General features: G+C 43.7%; 1 protein-coding gene across 4 annotated transcripts in view; it reads right to left on the reverse strand.

The window, feature by feature from the left end:
* Window positions 1-26,640, reverse strand: part of HIBADH (3-hydroxyisobutyrate dehydrogenase) — a 160,059-nt gene that overhangs the window by 126,608 nt on the left and 6,811 nt on the right. For all 4 annotated transcript variants that reach the window (XM_070424482.1, XM_070424484.1, XM_070424485.1 and 1 more), the window contains exons 3-4: window positions 18,973-19,082; window positions 15,825-15,946 (exon numbers count right to left, since the gene is read on the reverse strand). In XM_070424482.1, the coding sequence (XP_070280583.1) occupies window positions 15,825-15,946; window positions 18,973-19,082 (232 nt within the window). The remainder of the gene's footprint in view (window positions 1-15,824; window positions 15,947-18,972; window positions 19,083-26,640) is intronic.

Consider the following 26,640-nt stretch of genomic DNA (forward strand, 5'->3'; position numbering starts at 1 on the left):
GACAGGGGGCGGGGCCACAACCTCCCTATCCGCCCTGCTCTGTTCATGACAGGGGAAGGTGCCCCAACCCCCTGACTGGCCCTGCTCTGTGCGTGACAGGGGGTGGCGCCGCAACCTCCCCATCGACCCTGCCTTGAGTGTGACAGGGGGCGGTGCCCCAACCCCCCAATCAGCCTTACCCTGAGCATGACTGAGGGTGGCATCGCAACCTCCAGATCCGCCCTGCTCTGTGCATGACAGGGGGCGGCGCCCCAACTCCCCAATCGGCCCTGCTCTGAGCCTGACCAGGGGCTGCACCTAGGGATTGGGCCTGCCCTCTGCCACCCGGGAGCAGGCCTAAGCCAGCAGGTCGTTATCTCCCGAGGGGTCCCAGACTGCGAGAGGGCACAGGCTGGGCTGGAGGACCCCCCCCCCCCCCGAGTGCACAAATTTTTGTGCACCGGGCCTCTAGTCCTATATAATAAAAGGCTAAGATGCAAATTGTCCCTGGAGTTCAACCGACCAGGAGTTAGACGTGTGCTGACCACCAGGGGGCAGTGCAGAACATGGCGGGTGTCGGCAATGTGGTGCTGGTAGCGGGCAGCAGTGGAGGTGCTGCCAGCCTCTATGGGACCCAATGAGAGTCAGACTGTGGTGGGATGGTGGAGCAGGTGAGGGGATGGGACCCGGATTGCCCCACCAGTCGCCCCACAGATGGCAACCGGCAGCAGGAAGGCAGGGCTGGTGAGCAGGTGTCACCAGGCCAAGGCAGGTGCAAGTGGGGGCCCGATCGCCCCACCAGTCACCCCAAAGATGGCAACCAGGGGGCAGGGCTGGCAAGTTGGCATGCCAGGCCAAGGCGGGTGTGAGCGGGGGCCCCCGATCGCCCCACCGGTCTCCCCACAGATTGGCCCTGATCGTCAGCCATGCACAAATTTTGTGCACCAGGCCCCTAGTTACTACATTGTTAGAAATGCCTGGCAATTGTGTCACGGGGATGAGACAAACACGTGAAACTGCATTGGCAAGGTGAATCTACTTCTGCAGAAGGGTGCATGCCAGCTGAAAATCATGGGTAAAGCACAGCCAATGGAAAGTCCATTCAGGATTTATTCTAACTTGGTCTGCCCTGCCCCTCACTCTGACTCTGACTTGATTGGTCAGAACTCAAAGCTCATATTCACATTACTGCACAACTGGCTAATTCAGAGGAAGGGGCAGGGTAAAGCAGAGCCCAAGATGGTGACCCTCTCCTTTCTTTGAGAGAAAAGATTGCTGGTTCACACTCAAAAATATTATTGACTCTACTAGAGGCCCAGTGCACGAAATTCGTGCACAGGTAGGGTCCCTAGGCCTGGCTGGTGATCAGGGCCAATCGGGGCCTTCCTTCCGCAGCTGCCGGCTGCCAACTGGGGCCTTCCTTCATTCTGCGCTGCCCCCTGGTGTTCAGCACATGTCATAGCGCGCGAACTCCCAGTCTCTTGGTCAAACTCCTGGGGGAACACTTTGTACATTAGCCTTTTATATATATACTAGAGGCCCGGTGCACAAAAATTTGTGCACCTGGGGGAGAGGGGGGATCCCTCAGCCCGGCCTGTGCCCTCTCGCAGTCTGGGACCCCTCGGGAGATAACGACCTGCTGGCTTAGGCCTGCTCCCAGGTGGCAGAGGGCAGGCCCAATCCCTAGGTGCAGCCCCTGGTCGGGCTCAGAGCAGGGCTGATTGGGGAGTTGGGGCGCCGCCCCCTGTCATGCACAGAGCAGGGCGGATCTGGAGGTTGCGATGCCACCCTCAGTCACGCTCAGGGTAGGGCTGATTGGGGGGTTGGGGCACCGCCCCCTGTCACACTCAAGGCAGGGTCGATGGGGAGGTTGCGGCGCCACCCCCGTCACGCACAGAGCAGGGCCAATCAGGGGTTTGGGGCGCTGCCCCCTATCACACACAGAGCAGGGCCCATCAGGGGGGTTGGGGCTCCGTACCCTGTCACGCACAGAGCAGGGTCGATAAGGGGGTTGGGGAGCTGCCCCCTGTCACGCACAGAGCAGGGCCCATCAGGGGTTTGGGGCGCTGCCCCCTATCACACACAGAGCAGGGCCCATCAGGGGGGTTGGGGCTCTGTACCCTGTCACGCACAGAGCAGGGTCGATAAGGGGGTTGGGGAGCTGCCCCCTGTCACGCACAGAGCAGGGCCCATCAGGGGTGTTGGGGAGCTCCCCCCGTCACGCACAGAGCAGGGTCCATCAGGGGGTTGGGGAGCTCCCCCCTGTCACGCATAGAGTAGGGCCGATAGGGGAGTTGGGGCACTGCCCCCTGTCACACACAGCAGGGCGGATCAGGGGGTTGGGGCGCCACCCTCTATCACCCACAGAGCAGGGCTGATCAGGGGGTTGGGGCGCCGCCACTGTCACACTCAGGGCAGGGCCGATGGGGAGGTTATGGCTCTACCCCGTCACACACAGTGCAGGGCCCATGGGGGGGGTGGGTTGGGGTGCCACACACTGTCACACACAGAGCCGCAGGGCGATCAGGGGGTTGGGGAGCTCCCCCCTATCAGGCACAGAGCAGGGCTGATCAGGGGGTTGGGGCGCCTTCCCCCGTCACGAACAGAGCAGGGCGGATAGGGAGGTTGTGGCCCCGCCCCCTGTCACACACAGAGCCGCAGGGCAATCAGGGGGTTTGGGCGCTGCCCCGTCACACTGATCCCGGTGCTGGGAGGCCTCGCGGCTCCGCTGATCCCAGTGCGGGGAGGCATATTACCCTTTTACTATATAGGATAGAGGCCTGGTGCATGGGTAGGGGCTGGCTGGTTTGCCCTGAAGGGTGTCCTGGATCAGAGTGGGGGCCCCCACTGGGGTGCCTGGCCAGCCTGGATGAGGGTATGTTGGCTGTTTGCAGCTGGTCACACCCCCTTCAGGGTGGGGGTTCCCACTGGGGTGCCTTGCCAGTCTGGGTGAGGGGCTGAGGGCTGTTTCCAGGCTGGTGGTCTACTGAAGCTCCCAACTGCTCCTTTTTTTCTTTTTCTTTTTTATTCTGGGCCAAGGCCTCTGCTGCTGAAAGCAGGTATCTGGTTTGTTTCGGTTCTATAATCGAAACACTGTATCATCTCCAGCTCTGAGATCCCGGGCAGCTGAAAGCTGGTTTCTGGGGTTTTGTTTAGCTTCTATATTTGTTACAATGTTTCAAACTGCCAGCTCAGTGGCCGGCATCAGCAGGCAGGAACGTTGGCTTCCTCCGTCACTGAAGCAAGCAAGCCTCCTGTTCTCTTCAAGCTGCCTGGCTGCCGGCCGCCATCTTGGCTGGAAGTTAATTTGCATATCGCCCTGATAGGCCAATGGGAAGGGTAGCGGTCGTACGCTAATTACCATGTTTCTCTTTTATTATATAGGACTAGAGGCCCATTGCAGGATGATTCCTGCAAGAATAGGGCTTCCTGCGGCTGGAGCGAAGCAGAGAAGGGAGCAAAACCCGCTGAGGCGGGCTTAACTCCCGCCTCCACCACCAGCTTGCTTCCCTCTCGCCTCCGCCGCCTGGCTTGCTTCCCTCGCTCCTCCGCCACCCAGCTTGCTCCGCTCCCGCTCCACCGCCGGGCTTGTTTCCCTCCCGCTCCGCCGCCCGCTTGTTTCCCTCCTGCTCTGTCGCTTGGCTCCGTTCCTGTCTATGCCACCTCTACTTTGCTCCCTTCTGCAGCGCTTCACTTCCTTCTACGTTGTCTTTAGTCTTCGCTCCCAGCCGGTATATGCAAATTAACCGCCATCTTGGTTGGGTTAATTTGCATATAGTCATTCTGATTGGCTGGTGGGTGTAGCGAAGGTATGGTCAATTAGCATCTTTGTCTTTTATTAGTGTAGACTAGAGGCCTGATGCACGAAATTCATGCAAGAGTAGGCCTTCCTTCCCCCAGCTGCCAGCACTGGCTTCCCTCCAGCCGCTGGCAGGCACCCAGGACCTGGGCTTCCCTCACAGCCCTGGAAGGACATCCAGTCTAATTAGCATATTATACTTTTATTATTATAGATAGATTCCACTATGCTGTACTTTAGATCCCTGTGACTATTTTGTAACTACCAATTTGCACTTCCTGCCACCTTTTTCACAAAGCTCCCCAACCCCCATCCCTCTGGCAGCCATCAGTCTGTTCACTGTATCTACGAGCCTGTTTCTGTCTTGTTTGTTTGTTTATATTATTCTTCAGATTTCACATACTAGTGAAATCATATGATATGTCTTTCACTAAAACTTTAAATACCACCAAATTAGACCAAGGAGAGGCTTATTTTATTTCATATTTTTCAAGTCTCTCATACAAAGATCAATGCCATGAAGTACTTTTTAATTTTATAATAAATAATAGAAGTTGATAAATTAAAAAGAATGAAAAAAATCATCACATAGTATAATTCTTTAAAAAGAACCCATAAAAATGAATTCTATTAATCATGTTAAACCAACTTATTTCAAAACATTAAAAACAATGAAATCAGACTGGGGAAAGACTAACATGTATGAATAAACACCACACACAATACTACTTTGTAACCAAACAGCTTGTCAGAGCATCAAAGACCTATTGTGACAGCTCTTCCCCCTCCACACATTATAAACCACAGCACATTCAGTTATGAAATTTGGTAAAGAATTTGCTTTTGGACAGAAATAGCACTGTTTCGGCCCAAAGCCAAGTAAAAGTGCCAAGTTATAAACCTCTCTAAGAAAATGCCAAGTCCCTTAACTGTAATGGCATTAGGTGCCAAAATATAAATAATTTTTGTTTTTGTGGTCCCTTTACCATAAATTAGATACAGACCTAGTGGAAAACACAGTAGATATCCAGCTCAGTGAGCAGGAAAGGCCAAGCTGCACACTTGATTTTAAAAATGATGATGGGAGTCCAGTGAGGCTTTCATGAAGAAGTCACCAGCAAGGCGAGCGCTAAGAGAAACTCCTTTACAGGTTGTGTGCTCACTGCTCTGCGGTGTAAGAATACCTCAAACAAATCACACAAATGCAACCCAGCCAAGTAGAGTATAAAACTTGGTTTCCTGGTAGGGAATTGTTATACAAACACGTACACACAAGTTCAATTATTTAATTTGACATTAAACCCTAACTGGAGCAATACAGCTTAGCAAATCAGGGAGGCTTGCCAGCACAGAGAGCCCTGGGCGAACTGCAAGTGCCACTTCAGAGTGACTCCACTCAAGGTCTCTACGCAAATCTACAGACATATTAGGCAATCAGTGAGTTTATTCTTCAATTATTCAAGCACAGTTAAATGCTCTAATTATGCCCTGAGAGCAGACTGAACAGTCCTGGTCATTAGTCACAAACAATAGTTTTTAATTTGTTTTATGTCTAGCATTCATTATACCAGAGAGCTGATCAAATTTAAACTAGCTAGCTCTGTAGTAACAGACCCATTCCACACTTAGAAAAAACATGCCTGTATCCAAGATAGTGCAACTAAACAACAGTGGACATTAAAGAATGATCACAATTTTTATAAAAATGTGACTTACACAAGACATATGACTAAATTAGGGCATCATACTTATGAGGCCAGTGTCATGGGCTAACTTACAAAATGCCCAGTTAGCTTTACTTTGGAAACCACAAACTGTTCAATAAAGGCGTGATTTAAACATGGGAGGTGTCACTGCATAAGTGCTTCAATTTAACAAGTGAGTGAACTAGGGATACAGTCAAATGTCCCAGAACACACCCAGCTTGTTCAATGTCTCAGAGCCCCGCAGAGCAGCCACGGAAACACTCCTCGGGCCATGCAGCCACATCTCTGCTCAGATGTCACTTCCCCAGAGAGGGCAATCTGCCGACTCCACAGAAAAGGGCCTCCCTTAGTCTGTCGCCTTACTGGTTTCCTCTGACTTATCATTGAAATTATCTTTGTTAATTTGTTTATTCTGTTTCTACACATAGTAAGCTCCATGAGGTAAGACTCTGAATATCCTCAAAGCTGTAAGTCTAGTGCCTAGAACATATCTAGCACATACGAAGTACTCAATAAATGTTCACTGTGTGAAAGCAAGAATGAAGCGTGCCCCTTGCAAGCAAGGTGTTATCAAGTAAAACAGAAATAAGAGTCAATAAACAATCTTGTAAGATTTATATCAATAAAATAATTTTAAGTATAAGACATTTCAATGGAGAAAAAATGAAAGCCTTCATTTTTGAAATTCCTTTCTCTCTCTACAAGTTCTAGGACCTCCCTAATATCCAAGTTAATTTGTTTTGGGGGGTGTTTTTTATGAGTGGTTTTTTGTGTGTGAACTTGTTTTAATTTATTAACATAAGAAAACAAAAAATGACACTAAATGGGATGCAAAAATTATATGAAATAACCAACTGCCTTTCTTGCCTGCCTAAAGGATATTTACTAAAGGACTGTCAAATCTAATTCCAAATCCTATTGGTTCCCCTCAGATATCTATCATCTATGATATTTTCAGTTGATCTTTAACATACATTTTTACTAAAAATCCTTCTGTTGCCCTGGAATCAGCTACAAAATTCAAATCTGGTGTTACTCCCTCCCTTTAAATATCCATAAAGGTGAACATAAGATAAAGGCCAAAATATTAATAGCCACCAAGATAGGACAAAGACAGTATTTCTTTCTCCATGCTGCCTAGCATGTTGCTGTGATCAAACTGTTAGTGAAGCATTCATCCCTTTTGGTTGTTAAATATTGGAAATACTACTGTACTGCATTATTTTTCATTTAGTAACTTTGCAAATCATTTTATTAGTATGTTTCCCTAAATTTTAAACTTCTAATATAAGGACTTCCTCTTTACGTTTTTCTGAATATTATTCTACTTCTTCCTAATCTCACCACCTAGATCACAACCACACTTCCCAATAGCATCTAGTAATAAAACATAACATTTTAAACACAGTGAATACTTACTATCGGACTGATGATAGAATGTAAAGATGGTTACTTAGTTTAACTTGAGCGAGAAGTCAATAGTCTGAAGATAAATAACCTGAAGAACAGCTTGGAAAGGAGAAATAACTGTAGGAAGGCCCCAAATATCTACACTAATAAAAGAGAAAAATGGTAATTGGCGTACGACTGCTACCCTTCCGATTGGCTAATCAGCGTATCCTTATGCAAATTAACTGTCAGCCAAGATGGCGGCCGGCAGCCAGGCAGCTGGAAATGAACATGAGGCTTGCTTGCTCCAGTGACTGCAGACTCCAACGTTCCCCACCTGACTTGCCGGACTCTGAGCTGGCAGTTTGAAACATTCTAACAAATATAGCCAGCTGGGATCTCAGAGCTGAAGGTATACATTGTTTCGATTATAGAACGGCAAACAAACCAGCAGCGGAAGCCTCAGAGCTAGAGCCAGAGCTAAAGCTGGCCCAGATGAAAAAAAAAAAAGTAAAAAAGGAGTGGTTGGGAGCTTCAGTCAAAACCCCTAGCCTGAAAGCAGTCCTCAGCCCCTCACCCAGACTGGCCAGGCACCCCAGTGGGGACCCCCACCCTGAAGGGTGTGTGACCAGCTGCAAACAGCCATCATCCCCTCATCCAGGCTGGCCAGGCACCCCAGTGGGGACCCCCACCCTGATCCAGGACACCCTTCAGGGCAAACCAGCCAGCCCCCAGGCCTCTATCCTATATAGTAAAAGGGTAATATGCCTCCCCGCACTGGGATCAGCGGAGCCGCGAGGCCTCCTGGCACCAGATCAGCATGACAGGGGGCAGCGCCCAAACCCCCTGATCGCCCTGCGGCTCTGTGTGTGACAGGGTGTGGCGTCCCAACCCCCTGATCGGCCCTGCTCTGTGTGTGACAGGGGGTGGTGCCCCAACCCCCCCCCCCCCACGGGCCCTGCTCTGTGTGTGACGGGGTAGAGCCATAACCTCCCCATCGGCCCTGCCCTGAGTGTGACAGTGGTGGCGCCCCAACCCCCTGATTGGCCCTGCTCTGTGGGTGACAGGGGGCGGTGCCCTAACTCCCCTATCGGCCCTACTCTGTGCGTGACAGGGGGGAGCTCCCCAACCCCCTGATGGGCCCTGCTCTGTGCGTGATGAGGGGGGGGGCAGTGCCCCAACCCCCTGATTGGCCCTGCTCTGTGAGTGACAGGGGGAAGTGCCCCAACCCCCTGATGGGCCCTGCTCTGTGAGTGACAGGGGGCAGCGCCCCAACCCCCTGATTGGCCCTGCTCTGTGCATCACAGGGGGTGGCGCCGCAACCTCCCCATTGAACCTGCCTTGAGTGTGACAGGGGGCGGTGCCCCAACCCCCCAATCAGCCCTACCCTGAGCGTGACTGAGGGTGGCATCGCAACCTCCAGATCCGCCCTGCTCTGTGCATGACAGGGGGCGGCGCCCCAACTCCCCAATCAGCCCTGCTCTGAGCCCGACCAGGGGCTGCACCTAGGGATTGGGCTTGCCCTCTGCCACTCAGGAGCAGGCCTAAGCCAGCAGGTCGTTATCTCCCGAGGGGTCCCAGACTGCGAGAGGGCACAGGCCGGGCTGAGGGACCCCCTCTTCCCCCCCCCCGAGTGCACAAATTTTTGTGCACCGGGCCTCTAGTTTAATAATAATCTTGAATTTAAAAAAGTAGAAGACTTGATTACATCAACCATACTTTAATTAATGGCCACCAGGAGATACAAACTGGAGATAGAAATGAATAAGACAGAGTCTAGTGGAAGAAACAGGCACAAACATAAGCATAACATAGTGACCCTCACACTAGTATAGATACCACACAATGGGAACACAGAAGGACATGGAAAATAGCCTCATTCTTGCTACATAAGACAATCCTTTCATTCATTTGCTTTCAGGTATAAGCCTGTGCAATTCTAAGTCCTCACACCTCAGAAGAGATCCTGTCCCAGTCAAACCTGAACATGTTAGAGATTTGTCAAGATACCACTTTACTTTTTCTTTTCCTGCAGATTTAGCTGGTTAACCAGTCAGGTGGGCCTAAAAAAAACTCTGGTTCTATCCCAACCCATCAGCAGAACAAAAGACTCCTGATAGCCAGTTAAACATAGCAGGACAGGACTAACACAGGACTGATCTGATCTCTCCAGGGTTCTGCAGGTTCCAGCATAACCATTTCTTCACAAGAGACTCTGAGCAGAAATGTTCGGCCTCTCTGAGGTTAGAAGCCAGCCTCTGAGGGTTAGAAAAGCAGGCAACTGCTTCCCTCACACCCCAACAAGTTTCACTCCATGGCAGTGCCTGTCAACTAGCAACAAAGAAGACAAAGAAGCCACTGAGGTAGATAAAATTACTAGAAATAGGATAAACAATAGGCAATTACTATGAAAAAGAGACAAGGCCACCACAGGATGGGACTGAAGGGAAGGTCTGCCAAAAATGGAAAAGCCTTATGTTGAGTTGGGAGAGTAGGATTCTACTTCTAGATCTGCTATGAAGCTGGAGAGTCCTGGGCAAGTGACCTAACTTCTTTAGACCTAAACCTGTCATCTATGAAATAACAGAGTCAAATTAAATTATTGCTAAGGCCCATTCTAATAATAAAACTCCACTCTAAGAGCACAAGAAACATTTAAAAGCTAGACATACTGCCCAGCTAACCACAGAAGAAGAAGCTCCCATTTATAGTTTTAGAATACTACTGCATTTATATTATCTCTATATAAATACACTAGAGGCCCAGTGCACAAAATTCATGCACGGGGGGGGGGGGGGGTGGGTGGAGAGGGCCTGTCCCTCAGCCCAGCTTGCACCCTTTCCAATCTGGGACCCCTCGGGGGATGTCCGACTGCCAGTTTAGGCCCGATCCCAAAGGGATCAGCAGTTGGACATCCCTCTCACAATCTGGGACTGCTGGATCCTAACCACTCGCCTGCCTGCCTGCCAGCCCAATTACCTCCAACTGCCCTCCCCTGCCGGCACGATCAACCCCAACTGCCTTCCCCTGCGGGGCTGAGGGGACTGGCGGACTCCGACAGGATGAGCCAGAACTGAGGGTACTGGGGGACTCTGGCTGGATGAGGCAGGGCTGAGGGGACTGGGGGACTCTGGCTGGGTGAGGCAGGGCTGAGGGGACTGGGCGCCACCATCTTGTGGCTGTGGGCACTGCCATCTTGTGAGGATGTGACGGTCAATTAGCATATTCCCTCTTTATTGGCTGTGTGCACCACCATCTTGTGAGGGCATGCAGGTCAATTAGCATATTTCCTCTTTATTAGATAGGCTGTAAATGCATTTTTTTTTAAAGTTTTAAGTTAAGAAACATGAGGAATAGAGAGTAAGGGATAAAATGGGGAGCTATCGTAAGGTTTTATTCAAATTACCTGATCTAGTCCATGTTCAAGATTGATAAATATGGAACTTCTATAAAATCGTGGGTGTCTAAGCCATGCTTTACCCAGGTTACCTTTCCTTAATTTTAGTTAAAATGTAATGATTTTTAAACCACTCTATTTAACTTACAAAAAATTTCCCCTATTTTATATTAACTGAGCAAGTTGAGCCATTTATAACCTACCATCCTATCTAATAAAAGACAAAAAGGGTAATTAACCGTACCTCCGCTACGCTTCCCATTGGCTAATCAGTGAGATATGCAAATTAACTGCCAACAAAGATGGCGGCCGGCAGCCATGCAGCTGAAGCGAGCAGGAGGCTTGCTTGCTCCAGTGATGGAGGAAGCCAAGGTTCCCCGCCTGCCACGGCCCAGCTCTGAGCTCCGAAAGCAACAGCTCCAAAAGCAACAAAGTTTCAATTATAGAAGCTAAACAAACTCCAGATACCTGCTTTCAGCCAGCTGCGGCCTCAGAGCTGGAACGAGGACAGCAACAAAGTTTCAATTATAGAAGGTAAATAAATCCCAGAATAAAAAAAAAAAAAAAGGAGAGGCTGGGAGCTTCAGTCGCTGGCCAGCCTGAAAACGGCCCTCAGCCCCTCATCCAGACTGGCCAGGCACCCCAGTAGGGACCCCCACCCTGAAGGGGGTGTGGTCAGCCTAAAAACAGCCATCAGCCCCTCACCCAGGCTGGCCAGGCACCCAAGCAGGACCCCCACCCTGATCCGGGACACCCTTCAGGGCAAACCAGCCGGCCCCCACCTGTGCACCAGGCCTCTATCCTATATTGTAAAAAGGTAATATGCAAACTGACCCTAACAGCAGAAAGAATGGGAATGACTGGTCACTATGACACACACTGACTACCAGGGTGCAGACGCTCAATGCAGGAGCTGCCCTCTGGTGGTCAGTGCACTCCCACATGGGGGAGCTCTGCTCAGCCACAGCCAGGCTGATGGCTGTCAGTACAGCGGTGGTGGTGGGAGCTTCTCCTGCCTCCTCAGCAGCGCTAAGGATGTCCAACTGCAGCTTAGGTCTGCTCCCCGCTGGCAAGTGGACATCCCCTGAGGGCTGCCAGGCTGCCAGAGGGATGTCTGATTGCCATCTTAGGCCCAATCCCCCGGGGAGCAGGCCTAAGCCAGCAGGTGGTCATCCCCCGAGGAGTCCCAGACTGCAAGAGGGCACAGGCTGGGCTGAAGGACCCCCGCCCCCGAGTGCACAAATTTTTGTGCACCAGGCCTCTAGTATTAAATATAACTGAGAAGACAAGTATAAGCTTCTATTATATATTTCTATTACAAATTCCATGATGACCATGTGTCAAACAATAAATTAGCACAAACCATCTCTGCACAAAGTTTCCAATCTATAAAATGGTTCAGATTCAAGTGTATTTACTATTATAAATTAGCATTTTTTTGCAGCTTAAAACTACAAACTAGGGTTTAAGAATAGCTTAACAGGAACAAAAGAGTAATCTCAAACTTTTATCACACAAAAAAAGACTATTTTAAAAGTTAAAATAACATTTAAAAATCAAATTGGCATTCTTTATCATCAAATGATAATTTTAGGCCAGCGGTTGGCCACCAGTGGTCCTCAGACCACTGGTGGCCCGTGAGGTCCAAAAGGTTGGCGACCACTGTTTTAGGCTATATTCTTGAAGCAAATAAAGAGCAACAGCAAGATCACACGTACCATATCAATTTTCAAATTCAATTACAGAACCACACAAGGAAGAAATGTTCAGTTTCATTCCATTCTATAAAAACAACAACACACCAACACCAAGCTTAAAACTGCTTATTAGTATTTTGTGATCAAAGTGCCTATATCATTAACAATAAAGAATTTTTTAAAAGTGCCTAAAGAGAGCCAGAGAAAAAAAATTTTAGAATATAAGTATTCCTGTTACTTGCAGGTTTTTAATATTTCCTACAACTTTTGTGATATTATACTATGTTAGTACAGTTTTGATATTATGTTTAAAATCTTTTTTTCTTGAAATACTAATGTTTATTACATGTAATGTTATAGTTAAAATCGTTTTTCTTGAAATATTGTTTATTGCATGTAACATTACTATATTTAAAATCATTTTTCTTAAAATATTAATGTTTACTGCATGTAACATTATATTTAAAATCGTTTTTATTGAAATATTAAAAAGTGCCTATATCACTATTAACCAATCACCCCAATAAATTTAATTTACACAGTTAAAATTATAAAAATCACACAATAAAAAAAATCACATTGTAAATCTTTTTTTTCTTAAATAGGTTTTTACTGATATTTTTTTAGGAAGGGAGAGGTAGAATGATAGAAACAACACTGAAAGGAAGGTCAATCGGCTGTCTCCTGCATGCCCCTACTGTGGATCAAGCCCACAACCCAGGCATGTGGCCTGACCAGGAATCTAACCAATGACCTCTTGGTGCATGGGTCAGTGCTCAACCACTGAACCACACCAGCCAGGCTCACATTGTAAATCTTTACTCCTAAATCCTACTTAACCAATTCCATATAACAATTAGAGGGGCTAATAATTACTTATACCTCCACCTATATTAAAAAATGTTTAAGATATACAAGATGCCTTTACAAGACCATTAGGTACTTTATGAAAAAACAGAAACTGATTTAAATTAATATATTTTGTTATTTCTGAATTCCAAAGCCTACAATCAAGTTTAATATAATTAGAATAACAATGCTATTCCACTACCCACTGCTATCCTATCTAATAATAGACAAACATGGTAATTAACCATACCTCTACTACGCTTCCCATTGGTTAATCAGCAGGAGATGCAAATTAACTGCCAACCAAGATGGCGGCCGGCAGCCACGCAGCTGAAGCGAACATGAGGCTTGCTTGCTCCAGTGATGGAGGGAGCCAAGGTTCCCCGCCTGCCGCGGCCCAGCTCTGAGCTCCGGAAGCAACAATGTTGCAATTATAGAAGCTAAACAAACCCCAGATACCTGCTTTTAGCCGGCCACAGCCTCAGAGCTTAGAGCGGCCAGTGATGGCAACAGAGTTTCAATTATAGAAGCTAAACAAACCCAGATACCTGCTTTCAGCCAGCCACAGCCTCAGAGCTGGAGCCAGCTCTCAGCTCCAGTGACAGCTATAGAAGGTAAATAAATCCCAGAATAAAAAAAAAAGAAAAAAAAAAAGAGGCTGGAAGCTTCAGTTGCCCGCCAGCCTGAAAACGGCCCTCAGCCCCTCACCCAGACTGGCCAGGAACCCCAGTGGGGACCCCCACCCTGAAGGGGGTGTGGTCAGCCTAAAAACAGCCATCAGCCCCTCACCCAGGCTGGCCAGGCACCCCAGTGGGGACCCCCACCCTGATCCAGGACACCCTTCAGGGCAAACCAGCCGGCCCCCACCTGTGCACCAGGCCTCTATCCTAAATAGTAAAAGGGTAATATGCAAACTGACCCTAACAGCAGAAAGACTGGGAATGACTGGTCACTATGACACACACTGACCAGCAGGGGGCAGATGCTCAATGCAGGAGCTGTCCCCTGGTGGTCAGTGCGCTCCCACATCGGGGAGCTCTGGTCAGCCACAAGCCAGACTGATGGCTGCCAGCACAGCAGTGGTAGTGGGAGCCTCTCCTGCCTCCTCAGCAGCGCTAAAGATGTCTGACTGCAGCTTAGGTCTGCTCCCCGCTGGCAAATGGACATCCCCTGAGGGCTGCCAGGCTGCCAGAGGGATGTCTGATTGCCATCTTAGGCCCAATCCCCCGGGGAGCAGGCCTAAGCCAGCAAGTGGTCACCCCCGAGGGATCCCAGACTGCGAGAGGGCACAGGCCAGGCTGAGGGACCCCGTATCCCTGAGTGCACAAATTTTTGTGCACCGGGCCTCTAGTCTTACCTAATAATAGACAAACATGTAAATTGACCATCCCTCCACTATGCTCACCAGCCAATCAGGAGAGTATGCAAATGAACCCAACAAAGATGGCGGTTAATTTGCATACATAGGCACGGAGCGGCAGTGTGAAGACTGATGGCTCCGGCCAGAGCAGCGAAGACTGAAGGCTCCGACCAGAGGAGCAAAGGCCTGGGTCCTGGGTGCCGGAGGAAAACTGGTGCCGGCAGCCAGGGGAAGGGAAGGTCTATTGCACGAATCTCTTTGTGCAACGCGCCTCTAGTACAATTATAATTACACTAGTGACCCGGTACACGGATTTGTGCACGTTGAGAGGAAATTAATTAGAAGGTGGCCGGCGGGACGGGACTGGGAGAGACGGGCCGGACACACCCTGGAGCCAACCTCCCGAGGTCCCTCCCTTGTGTCTACAGAGTGAGCAGGGTCCCTCCAGCAGGTGGGGTCTCTCGACCTGGCCTGCGGGGATCGGACTGAAATGGGCTCTCTGACATCCCCTAAGGCAGTGGTTCTCAACCTTCTGGCCCTTTAAATACAGTTCCTCATGTTGTGACCCAACCATAAAATTATTTTTGTTGCTACTTCATAACTGTAATGTTGCTACTGTTATGAATCATAATGTAAATATCTGATATGCAGGGTAGTCTTAGGCAATCCCTGTGAAAGGGTCGTTTGACCGCCAAAGGGGTTGCGACCCACAGGGTGAGAACTGCTGCCCTAAGGGGTCCCAGAGTGCAAGAGGGCACTCTGCAAAGTTGCTGTTGTAGAGGTTGTGGAACGCAAACACAAGTGTGCAGTAAACCAGATTTGGGGCTGACAGTGCCCCAGCAATAACATAACCTATGGCTGAAGGTGAAATCACATGGCCCCAGAAGGAACCGGGCTCCCTCCTCTCTGGTTTCAGGATGTGTCACCCGGGAATCGCCACTGCCAAGACACTGCAGCTCGGCAGCTCCTGCGCTGAGCATCTGCCCCCTGGTGGTCAGTGCACATCATAGCGAATGGTCGGACACTTAGCATAATAGCCTTTTATATATATAGAAAATATGTATTGTATATACATACATATATATGCATATGTGTGTATACATATGGTATTTGATTACACAATTTGGAAAATTAGAAAATCAATGGAAATAATACCCACAATCCTGCCATTCCAAAAAACCCAGATACCCACTATTAATATTTAATATAATAATAAGCTTTGAGAATTTTATTAGTGGGTCTCCTTATTCTGATTGAGATGACCATGATTTTTAAATGTTAATGTGATGAAATGTATGTATAGATTTTCTAATATTAAACCATCTGTGCATATATGAGATAAACCAAACTTGGTTATAGTGTTTGATTGTTTTTATACATGGTTAAATTCAGCTTGCTGGTGTATTTTTTAAGTTTTCAGTTCTACATTCATGACTGATATAGACCTATAATTTTTCTCTCACAATCTTAATCACTATGCTTTAATTATGTTCAATTTGTTAAAAATTTTTTTTAAATTTTATTTTCATTGTTGACAGTATTATAGATGTTCCCATTCTCCCCCTCCTACCTTTGGCCCCCTCTACCCAGCTTAACAGCTACTTTTGACAAGTAGAAATAGGTGTGCATGTATTTTAATACCACTTACCACCAGAAACAGGGGCATCCATGAAAACTGCTCCCATTTTCTCAACTTCTTTGGCCAATTCTTTTGAAACCGAAGGATCAATAGTACTGGAATCTATTAATAGTGAGCCTTTCTTCACTTTTCTAAGTAAATAAATAAAAATATAGTTTTTCAAAAACACTATAGTTTTAAAAATATAGTTTACAATGCTGAATTAGACATTTCATGCAACTACCTATAGAACCAGAATCTGCTAAAAGCTGCCAGATATCAAGGTCATCTTTGGTTTAGTATTAAAGAATTATCATAAATGGTTCAAAATCTCAAATTCATTTTCAGATCAATTATAGCTTGAAGTAAACCCAAACTCTTTCAAACAAACCAAAATAATCTAATAAACTATATGGTATAAATTCTGGTTTTAGATGAAATACACACTAATCACAATAAAATAGGTAAGCTAAGATTTAAACAATTTAAAATATCTATGAACTTTAAAAGAGGTATTTGGTAGGATTTATATATATATATTTTAAAGTAGCTGAGTCTCTTTTAAAAGTAATTTATTTGCCTTCAGAAAGACATATTGCAAATTTCAGATATCCATGTAATTTCCACTAGGTAGAATATAAGCAATTGAAATTTAGCCATTTGCTTCAGGATGGCGTATTCTTTAATAACTGTAACTTTTTTTAAAGGCAAATTAAAATATCAAACAGGCAGAAAGGGAAATGTAGGAATGGACCTGGAAATCTCACAAAGTCTTTTTGTTCTTTATAGTAAATTTATATACATTCTTTGTTAAAAGAGGGAAATAGCCTTTTCATATATCATATTTCACACCAATATTTAAATGGCATTCTTATAGTAAAACATTTTTGTTTGTATTATAAGTGCAGAAAATATACCTAGATAATTCCTTTGTACTCTATAATATCACTAGCTAGGAAACTCTGACTTAAATTATATTTTATTTAAAGGACTATGGTTAACCTTTATTTTTTTATTTTTTAGTTAATCCTCGCCCGAAGATATTTTTCCATTGATCTTTAGAGAGTAGAAGAGAGAGGGAAAGACAGAAAGAAACATCGATGTGAAAGAAACACATTGATTAGTTGTTTCCTGCACACGCCCTGACCAGGTCCCGGGCCAGGGAGGAGCCTGCAACTAAAGTACATGCCCTTGACCAGAACTGAACCTGGGACTCTTTGGTCTACAGGCCAACACTATATCCACTGAGCCAAACCAGCTAGGGCAGTGGTTCTCAATCTTCCTAATGCCGCAACCCTTTAATACAGTTCCTCATGTTGTAGTGACCCCAACCATAAAATTATTTTCGTTGCTACTTCATAACTATAATTTTGCTACTGTTATGAATCATAATGTAAATATCTGATATGCAGGATGTATTTTCATTATTACAAATTGAACATAATTAAAGCATAGTGATTAATCACAAAAACAATATGTAATTATATATGCGTTTTCAGATGGTCTTAGGCAACCCTTGTGAAAGGGTCGTTCAACCCCTAAAGGGGTCGCAACCCACAGGTTGAGAACCGCTGAGCTAGGGTATATGGTTAACCTTTAATTAAAACTTCCCAAGACATTTAATCAAATTATGACTGGAAAATTAGAACTGAATAAATATAAATATTAAAGGAATATATAATCATTTCTAAATACTACAGAAAAGAAAAATCTTCCTATAGAAAAAAATAGCACACAAAATGTTTATAACAATTTTAGACATATAAATTGATCTGGCCCAAATGCAATAATTGTGTGTATTCCACAGGAAAAAAAACCAGTATACTCTAATACAGATCACCTCAATACGTAGAGTTTCACTTTATGCAAAAAATAAAAATTAAGTTTACCTATCTTCAGTGATATTAAGATTTAAGATCTTAAATCTTTAAAAAATGGAAAATCATCTAAAAAATTATGCATGCGCTGGATGTGGAGAAATGATCCTGACCCAGAAGAAAATAAAGAACCAATCATGAGAAGCAAATTATCGTTCAATGTAAAGCCAAACTCTTTCAAAGCACGCCCTAAATAAGACTGCTCTGGTAGTTGGCCACCATATTCCTTAGTAAAGGATATTAATAAACGTAGGATTTGTCTCCACCCAAGTTTTCAGTAACTTTTCCTTGAGAGGTAAAGCAGGGCCATAATTGGAACAGACTAGGTAACAAGATAGGTAGGTCACCTCAGGACCACACACACTGTGGTCCTGAAGGCTTCATCCAAAATTAGTATCTTTCAACACTCCCTGAAGCTAAACATTTATCTTATCAGTTTTCTGTCTAATATCCAAGTGCCTTTTGCTTCCAAGTTTGTTAGTTTTCCAAAGCAATTCAATTTCCAAAAACTTCAAATTTCATATTACAGCTTCATGAAATTAAACCCTTTTGTTTTAGCCCTTCATGTATACTCAGAGCCTACCCGTCTGTTCTACTTCTTTGCTGAAATTCAAAAACAAAACAAGTTAGGAACAGGAACCAGTAAGAGCAGAAAACTAAATTGGGAATTCAACCACTGTCATCCTAACATAACCACAAGGGTTTGGCAATAAGCAGCAATTAGTCAAGAGGTTCTGGAAGCCAGGGAAGCAAGGCACTGGCTAAGGGAAACTTTGACCTAAATTATATTTTATTTAAAGAGCAACTGCTAACCTTTAATTCCAACCCCTCAAAGTTCTTACTGCAGATGTGCTAACCCAGAGGACATACAATAACTTTTTATTACACAATAAAATGTTAAATAATGGTGTTCTTTCCAATGTTTGGTTTTATTTTTCATCGAAACCTTTTCCTGAATTTCTATAAACCATATTATGCTTGTAACATTTGTGGAGTTTAACATGCAAACTTTAAAAGTCTCCTAAACATGTTTCCAATGAAAGCATAAGTTTAATGCAAGAGTTAAAGGAAAGAAACGGAAGCAAAAAAAAAAAAAGTGTTCCCAAAAGTCACATACTTAACTTCAGTGAAAAAACAAACCCTTTACAACAAGAGAGAAACCACATGATTCACTTTTAAGAAATAAGAAAATAGTATGGAAAGTTTTAACCAGCATAACTGTAATTTCTTAATAGTTTCAACAAATGTGAAATTCATGAACTATCATAATGAGAAAATATCCTCAGTTGAGAAATACATACTTCAGAATTCCATTTGCTCCGGAATAAGCTTCTATTGCATTCATACTTGTGGGCAACATGGTAATAATTCTGTCAGCTTTTTCAGCTACATCTGCTGGGGAAGACACTACCTTTAAAAAAAATTTAAAAGGCACATTTAAATCAAAATGTAAGTAGTTTCTAGAGCAAAAGTAGGATCCACTTTTTATGCATGCTGATAACAGTTACAGTGAACAAAACTCATCCTTGATTCCAAATGACAAAAAAAAAAACACACCAAAAACATTTACTGCCTAAAACAGAGTCCGCTCTTACACACATACAGATGCAGTTTATATGTTATCAAATCTACTGTTTATTTTTAAAAGTGTGAAGTGAACCGAGGGGGAAAGGGCAAAACCCAACAGTCCTGGGAACAGACAGACTTCTCAGGGATTCCTCCAACTTCAATTTTTAAACAGCATACTTTTTTGGTAGATATTTTGACTAAGAAAAACATTCTAATACAACAGGGGCTGGTTACCAAACTACAGGGTTTACCGGTATTTCAATGGGCAGCAAAATCCCCTAGTAAAATGATCAAGTCCGGATCCTCTAGTCTCTATTTTCATAAAAAAGAAAAAAAAAAAAGCCCTGGCTCACGCGTCTCAACAGCTGGAAGGTTGGCCTGAGCACCAAAGGGTCACGGATTCAATTCCCAGTCAAGGGCATGTACTTGAGTTGCAGATTCGATTCCTGGCCCCAACTGGGGTGCATGTGGGAGGCAACCAATTGATGTGTCTCTCTCACATCAATGTTTTTCTCCTCTCTCTCCCGCTGTCTTTCTACTCTCTAAAAATCAATGGAAAAAATATCCTTGGGTGAGGATTAACAAAACAAAACAAAGAAAGAAGAATTCTGCCTGTTTCAGAAAAGAAAAGGTAAGGACAAGGACATAAGCACTTCCTGCACTGACTGTGAGTACTACCATGAAGGCTGAGAGCATAAGCTACCAAGACTCATGTGGAAACTATATACAAGATAGACATACAAATACGCATCAAGCTATGCTTTCATTTCAACCCTCATTTCTGCTTCCATGATGACCAGGAACTGGCTGAAAAGTTGCTCTATTCAATCTCTATATGTGTGCATGCCGGCATGGGTGTACACACCCTTACCATACCCCAACCCCTTGATCTCATATATACACCTTGATCCACCTGGCCAACCACTCAGCAACCAAAGAAGTCAGAAGAGACCAGGAGCTCACTCCTTGACTCAAACTCTCCTTTAACAGAAAGAATCCATCACCCAATTGTCCCCAAAGCTCCTCTAAAGCTGTATCTCTCTTTAGAAAAAACAAAAGATTAATATGAGGATAATTAAAGATTTCTCCATAGAATTACTGGCATACGTATTAGAAATTGACATATTCTCTACTAGAGAATATTAAGTGACATGTAAGCACCTTAGGAATGGAAGAGCCAATGCTTTTCATGTGGTGAAAATACATGTAACATTTTCTTGTCGTCTTTAATGCAGAGTTGATGAAAAGTGAAAGAATGGGAAACCAAGCACAGCGTGTAACCTAAATATTATAAGCTAGATGTAATTTACATTTCAATTTTCCATAACAGACTATCACCTACCTTCTAAATAAAATTCTAGATAAATGTGGTTTTAACATAAATTTCGTAAGTCATACTTTAAAATTTCAGACACTCAAGTATCCCCAGCACCTTGTATATTAACATTAAATGATATCAAACATCTCACATCTCAACAAAAACAAAAGATATTCTCTCTCTTTTAATGTTTCATTTTAAAGGCAATATAGCATTTAACTTAATTATTTCTTCTTTTTAAAATATATTTTTAGAGTCTATAATGTGGCATATTTAATATGTATATTTTGATATATCATAGGGATTTGCCACAAATAATTCTGGAAAAAAATATTTTTTCCATCAATTACAAAGAAATACTTAAGTTGCCCTGCCAGTGTGGCTCGGTTGGCTGGGTGTCATCCTGTGTACCACAAGGTTGCCGGTTCGATTCCCAGTCAGGGCACATGCCTGGGTTACGGGCTGGATCCCCAGTGTGTTTCCCTCTCACATCAATGTTTCTCTTTCTCTCTCCCTCTCCGTCCTCTCTGAAATCAATAAAAATATATTTTAAAAAGAAGAAATAATTAAGTTAAATGAACACCCTTCCTACACCCAAATAAATTCTGAGATTCAAAAAGAGGTAACTATTTTCTGTCAAACAGTACAAGTTCTCTCAAGAAAAATATAGCTCAGTAAGATGAAGAAATTTAAAAAAAAAAGTTGTAGGAATCATAGTTCTCTGTTCCTGGACTATATCAAGGATATGGGTTACACAGAGAGCCCCCATCTGTTCATTTCTACTTAAATAAAGTAAACACAATGCAAAAATGGTGGCATACCTTTCAGTGGCCTTTCCTCCTATAGCAGATCTTCCAGGGACTGCAGTAAGCCTTAAGGTCTAAGAGTCAATTTTAGACTTTCTCTTAGGAATTGAGAGAGACTCTTCCATTGAAGGAAATTCAATTCCATCTAGATAACTCCTTGAGAGGTGCCCTCAGGGGCACCAACAATTAGCTCACAGACCTAAAGATACTTCACACCTCCAAGATTCTCATGCCAATGAATTGGCAGTGCCAATTCATGCAACTGCCAAGTGCATGGGGTGGCCAATCAGCCCCCTGCATCCCTAGCATCTGCTTCTTGGGATGCTTGTGTTGCCAGAGGACCACTAACCCCTCAATTATACAGGAAAGTAGTGTCAAAGTCACAGGTCCGGAAAAAACACACAATCATAGTGATAGCTGGAATGTGATTACTGTACTGGCCACAACTGCACCATAGCTAATGACTAGATACAATTGGTACATTATAATAAGTCTCTAATTTGTACTACAGGAGGCATGTTTATTAGACAGATAGACGTGTGTGTCTGGCTATTCAAATCATCTTGCCTTCCATGTGATAACTTCAAGAGTCTGAAATAATTGACTGACAAAATTTGGCCAGTACTCAAAAGCTGGAGGGAAAAAAACAACAAAACCTTGTTGCCTGTCTGACACTAACCACAAAAAGGAGCCAAACTAATTAGAGTCCCTTCAATTCCATTTGCTAATTGAATGGATAAGCAAAGATGGCACGGATCAGTGAAAGGAACTCTAATTTGGGAAGCCAGACACGCAGGTTTAGTTACATACAGTTCAGCCACTAAGTAATGTGTGATTTTGTGCAAATCACTTAACCTGTCTGGCTTGAGTTTCTGAACCTACAAAATAAGAGTCATTTGGGTTATCTTTAAGGTTTTTCTAACTCCAAAGTAGAAAGGAAATGTAGGCAAAGAAACTTTTCGTATTTCGTAACCTTAAGTTCTACGAAGGTACAGCCTCTGTAAAAAAAAAAAAAAAAAATGCGTGGGGGGTGCTGATGGGTTGGGAAGCATCTGCAATGACTCAGAACAAATGTATAGCATTAGCAGGGCTCCAGTACACCTCCACCTCTGTGGACTGTCACTGACCTGGCTCACTCTGGGCCATGGCTATGCTCAGATCGTCATGGCCATCCCAGAACAGCCTCTTGCTAATTCCAATTGCCACATTCTTACATTATTATGAATAAGGATGACTCTACTTTACCATAATCTTAATTTTGACTGCAGGAGATTGGCTCCTTTGTGTATCATGATATCTACAGACTTTACAAGTTTTTGTAGCCAATTTCTCTGGATTTAGATTCATTCAGTGGTTCTCAGCCTTCTGGCCCTTTAAATACAGTTCCTCATATTGTGACCCAACCATAAAATTATTTTCGTTGCTACTTCGTAACTGTAATGTTGCTACTGTTATGAATCGTAATGTAAATATCTGATATGCAGGATGGTCTTAGGCGATCCCTGTGAAAGGGTCGTTCGACCGCCAAAGGGGTCACGACCCACAGGTTGAGAACCACTGATCTATATGCTAGTACACATCAATGACAGGTGTGCAATACAAAAAGTAGAAGACTAGATAAATTAAAGACAAAACCTGCTTTGCTGAGTGAGGGGAAGGAGAAAGGGTGAGGGCATCAGACCCCGAGGTAATCAGAAGGAATTGCATCTCCTTTATGCATATCCATTGGAAGGAGACCATTAACTAGTTGCTTTACATTAAGAGGAAAAATTTCACTATCTCTTCTTGACAAAAGTCACAGAAGTCAAGCTCAGCACTGCTTCCCAGTAAGTGGGTAAGATAAACTTGCAAAGAAGATGAACATGACCTTGGTTTAATTTGCCACTTTGTGCTTTTTAATCTTCCCAAGTAGAAAAGCATATACTATGCTTAAAAAACTGACAAAAGTGGTTTGTGCCTCTATCTTGAAACATTTGGTAGACAATGATGGAGCCCACTCAGCAAGAGACTTTTAAAGTTCTCATTTAACAAGACCTGAGTGGATGCCAGATTAAATCCTAGGAGAATTATTTAACCAGACATGTTCAGCCTTACAACCCACGAACAACAGGATGCTTTCCAAGTTTTTAAAGAGAAAACAAAAGAGAATCTAATTAAGCCCAGTTCAACCAGAAAACTCATGCAGAAATGGTGTAAGACTTTTGGCACAGATCAGTGGCATCTCCAGGGAAATTCCTTAGACAATGAAAATAAAAATGAAGCACAAATCATATGCCCTTGATGCTAAAAGAGAAATCAGGATCTTCTGCAAAATACAAGTGGCACGGAAGGGATGGTGCAGAACATGTTCTTAAGCAGCGATGCTGTCAAATCACTATCTCCTAGTTTTAATTTTTATCATCATTCTTTCACTTAAAAATATGTCTACATTTTCTTCCACAGCACTCTGGACCCAATGACTTGGCCAAGAGTAGTGTGTTTCTCTGTGTGGTGTTGGAGAGTGAAGATTTGGGAGAAATATGGTAGAGACACAACAACATTCATAACAGCAGTAGTAATACCACACACTTACTCTGTGCCAGGTTCTCTAGCACAAAGAGGAAGGTACTATTACTATCCCCATTTTATAAGATCAGAAAATTTAAGTAGAAAGAAGTTAAATAATTTGTCTGAAGTCACACAGCCAGCACAAGGAAGAGCTGGGATTTGAGCACAGGCAATCTGGGTCCAGGGCTGGTGTTTTTAAATGCTACATTCACAATTTACTGATTTATTATTTCTAATATGCAAAGGCCTAATAGTTATCATGGGTTATATTCTCAGAAAAGATGCTAGAAATTGAAATGAGGCATGTAGGTTAAACCTGAATTTCCAATAGAAATAAGGATACAATAAAGGGATACTGAAAGAATGCACAATTTTTTTTATGAAAATGACTACAAATAATATATTTAACCAGTTATAAATGCCCTATTAGATTAGGCTAACATTTAAAGGCATAAATAAGTTGGTTAAATATAGTGAGGTAAGACATGTAACATGTCAAAGTTTTGATTCCCTTCAGAACCCGTGTATTATTTTTCACTACTACTAGGTAGAGCTTGAAGAAAAACCTCTGGGGTTGAACATTCCAAAGCATTTCTTCGCCTGGATCCTTGAGGGGAGGGAGGATCCTGCCTGCAGAATGCAGAGCTAAGAGCAGGCAGAAAGGAACCTGACTACATCTGTGCCCAAAATTCAGCTGTGCTGGGATCAGACCACTCCCCAGCTCTTCAGTTATATAAAACAGTAAATCCCCTGATTTTGCTTTATAGAAAAAAAGAATAAAGAAGAAATAGCACTTCTTCAAGGAGATGTCCAAAGATATTTAGAACCAGTTGACTGCTTTTGATCCAGATATGCCTATTTTGGTACTTTTTCTCCCTAAAAATTTCCCACTAACAATACAGTAGACATTAGGAATCAACTAGCCAGCAATTCTGCAATTTTTGGGTGCGGGGAGAAACTCTTTTCTTGGACTACCATTTCATCAGCTTCACTTGACATAGTAACATATGGGAAGAACGGGACGCCTGTCCTTAAAATGTAACAGTCAACTCAAATATAGTCTGAATTTTTAAACCCTAACCCCTTCATTGCACTATTGTGCACAACAGCAGGAAGTTTCAAGGTTTTCACCTCCATTTTTCTATCACATTCCTAGTCTTGACTTTGTCTTATAGTAGAATGAAACTTATATTTTATTTTATCCAAAAATATTTAAAACTAAATATGAAATACTGACATTTTACTATATCAGAACTTATTCATCCAAATTAATGTTACCTTTTAAAGTAACATTCCTAGGAGATCACACTTGTTCAAATGACATTGCCACTGTTCAGAATGTTTTTTAAGCTGCTAGCATAAATCATTTGTCAACAAATGTTTCCATTTTATTATGACACGATACTTCCCCTCAGGCCCAAAGCTTTTTTACCCTTTATCGCTCTCCCTTCATTCATCTACCCTCCATTTCTGTTATTATAATCAATACTCAGAGGACTTCTTAGAGCTGAGACTCTTAGGCCAGCAGAGATGTGAGATGAGCTGTGGGAAAGAGGATTCTGTCTGCCAGGCTTGCTGCTTCAGTGTGAACCACACACAGAACTTTTCCCACCATGTGGGGGGCAGGGGTGGGAACTGCACACCAGAAGCTAAAACAAGCCTTCACTCTTCACTACTCTCGAGGGGCAGCTACCCAGAACCCAGCTTCTTTCCTTCCTCACACCCACTTATGTATCTCAGGGAAGATGGAAAAAAGGAAAATGTAATAATTCAGTCTGTGTCCCAGAACCTTCTCATTTATTTTCAGGAATCTGAGAGACCTTGTCTCCATAACTTTCATTTCACTTCTGTCTGAAGGTGATTAAAGATTATACACAATGTCGGTGTAGTTTCCTACCAGAAATAAAATGACTCTTAACAGTTATTTACTTACTTTTTCCTCCTCAAAAAACCTGTTTCAGCACTTTCTATTAGAGTCAAAATACAATTTTAGTAGAAACATCCTTGTAATGTTATTTATCTTGCAACCTGAGACACATCTGATACCTTGCCATATCTGACTCAAACTATTTTATTCTACACAGCACTCCTAGACACGTGGCAGGGACTCAACCTTTATGTGTTAACCTAAAGTAGAAATCTCTAGGAACCTGGGAACTGAGGCTTCCATCTTTAAAGAAAAGTGCTTCTTTATCCCCATTTTTCATCTGGATAAATCTACTTATTCTGCTATTCCGTTAAATATGTACATTTCAGAGAGAACTTCCCTAACTGCATTCTCACCCAATATAGTGCACATTTTACTAAAGACTAATGAAACTCTTTTTCTTTTGACTTATCCATTTGTAAGCTATGCTGAACTGGTACTACAATCAGTTTTCAGAGATTGTAATGGGCATAGCAGCCAATACCCTACCCTGAAAAGTTCCATGACACTCATAAACCACCACTGCTGTCCCCATATGACACAACAACAGGAAGGGAAGGAGTTGGAGAATACCAATTCTGCAAATGGCCTCTCTCTCTAAGTTGCCTAAACCTGCTCTTTACATAGGCACTGCATTTCTCAGTATTTATTTCAAGTCTATTAACCAGAAGTTGACTACAGTAGAAGTTCGGTTCTCAAACTTAAATCATTCCGAAAGGCTGTTCAAGAAGCGATTTATTAGAAAACAGAATCATTTTTTGCCATTAGAAATAAATGTATGTTGAATTAATCCATTCCAGAC

The sequence above is a fragment of the Myotis yumanensis genome, unplaced genomic scaffold, assembly GCF_028538775.1.
Source record: "Myotis yumanensis isolate MYYU_CA2020_CCGP unplaced genomic scaffold, mMyoYum1.0.hap1 SCAF_9, whole genome shotgun sequence".
Taxonomy (NCBI): Eukaryota; Metazoa; Chordata; class Mammalia; order Chiroptera; family Vespertilionidae; genus Myotis; species Myotis yumanensis.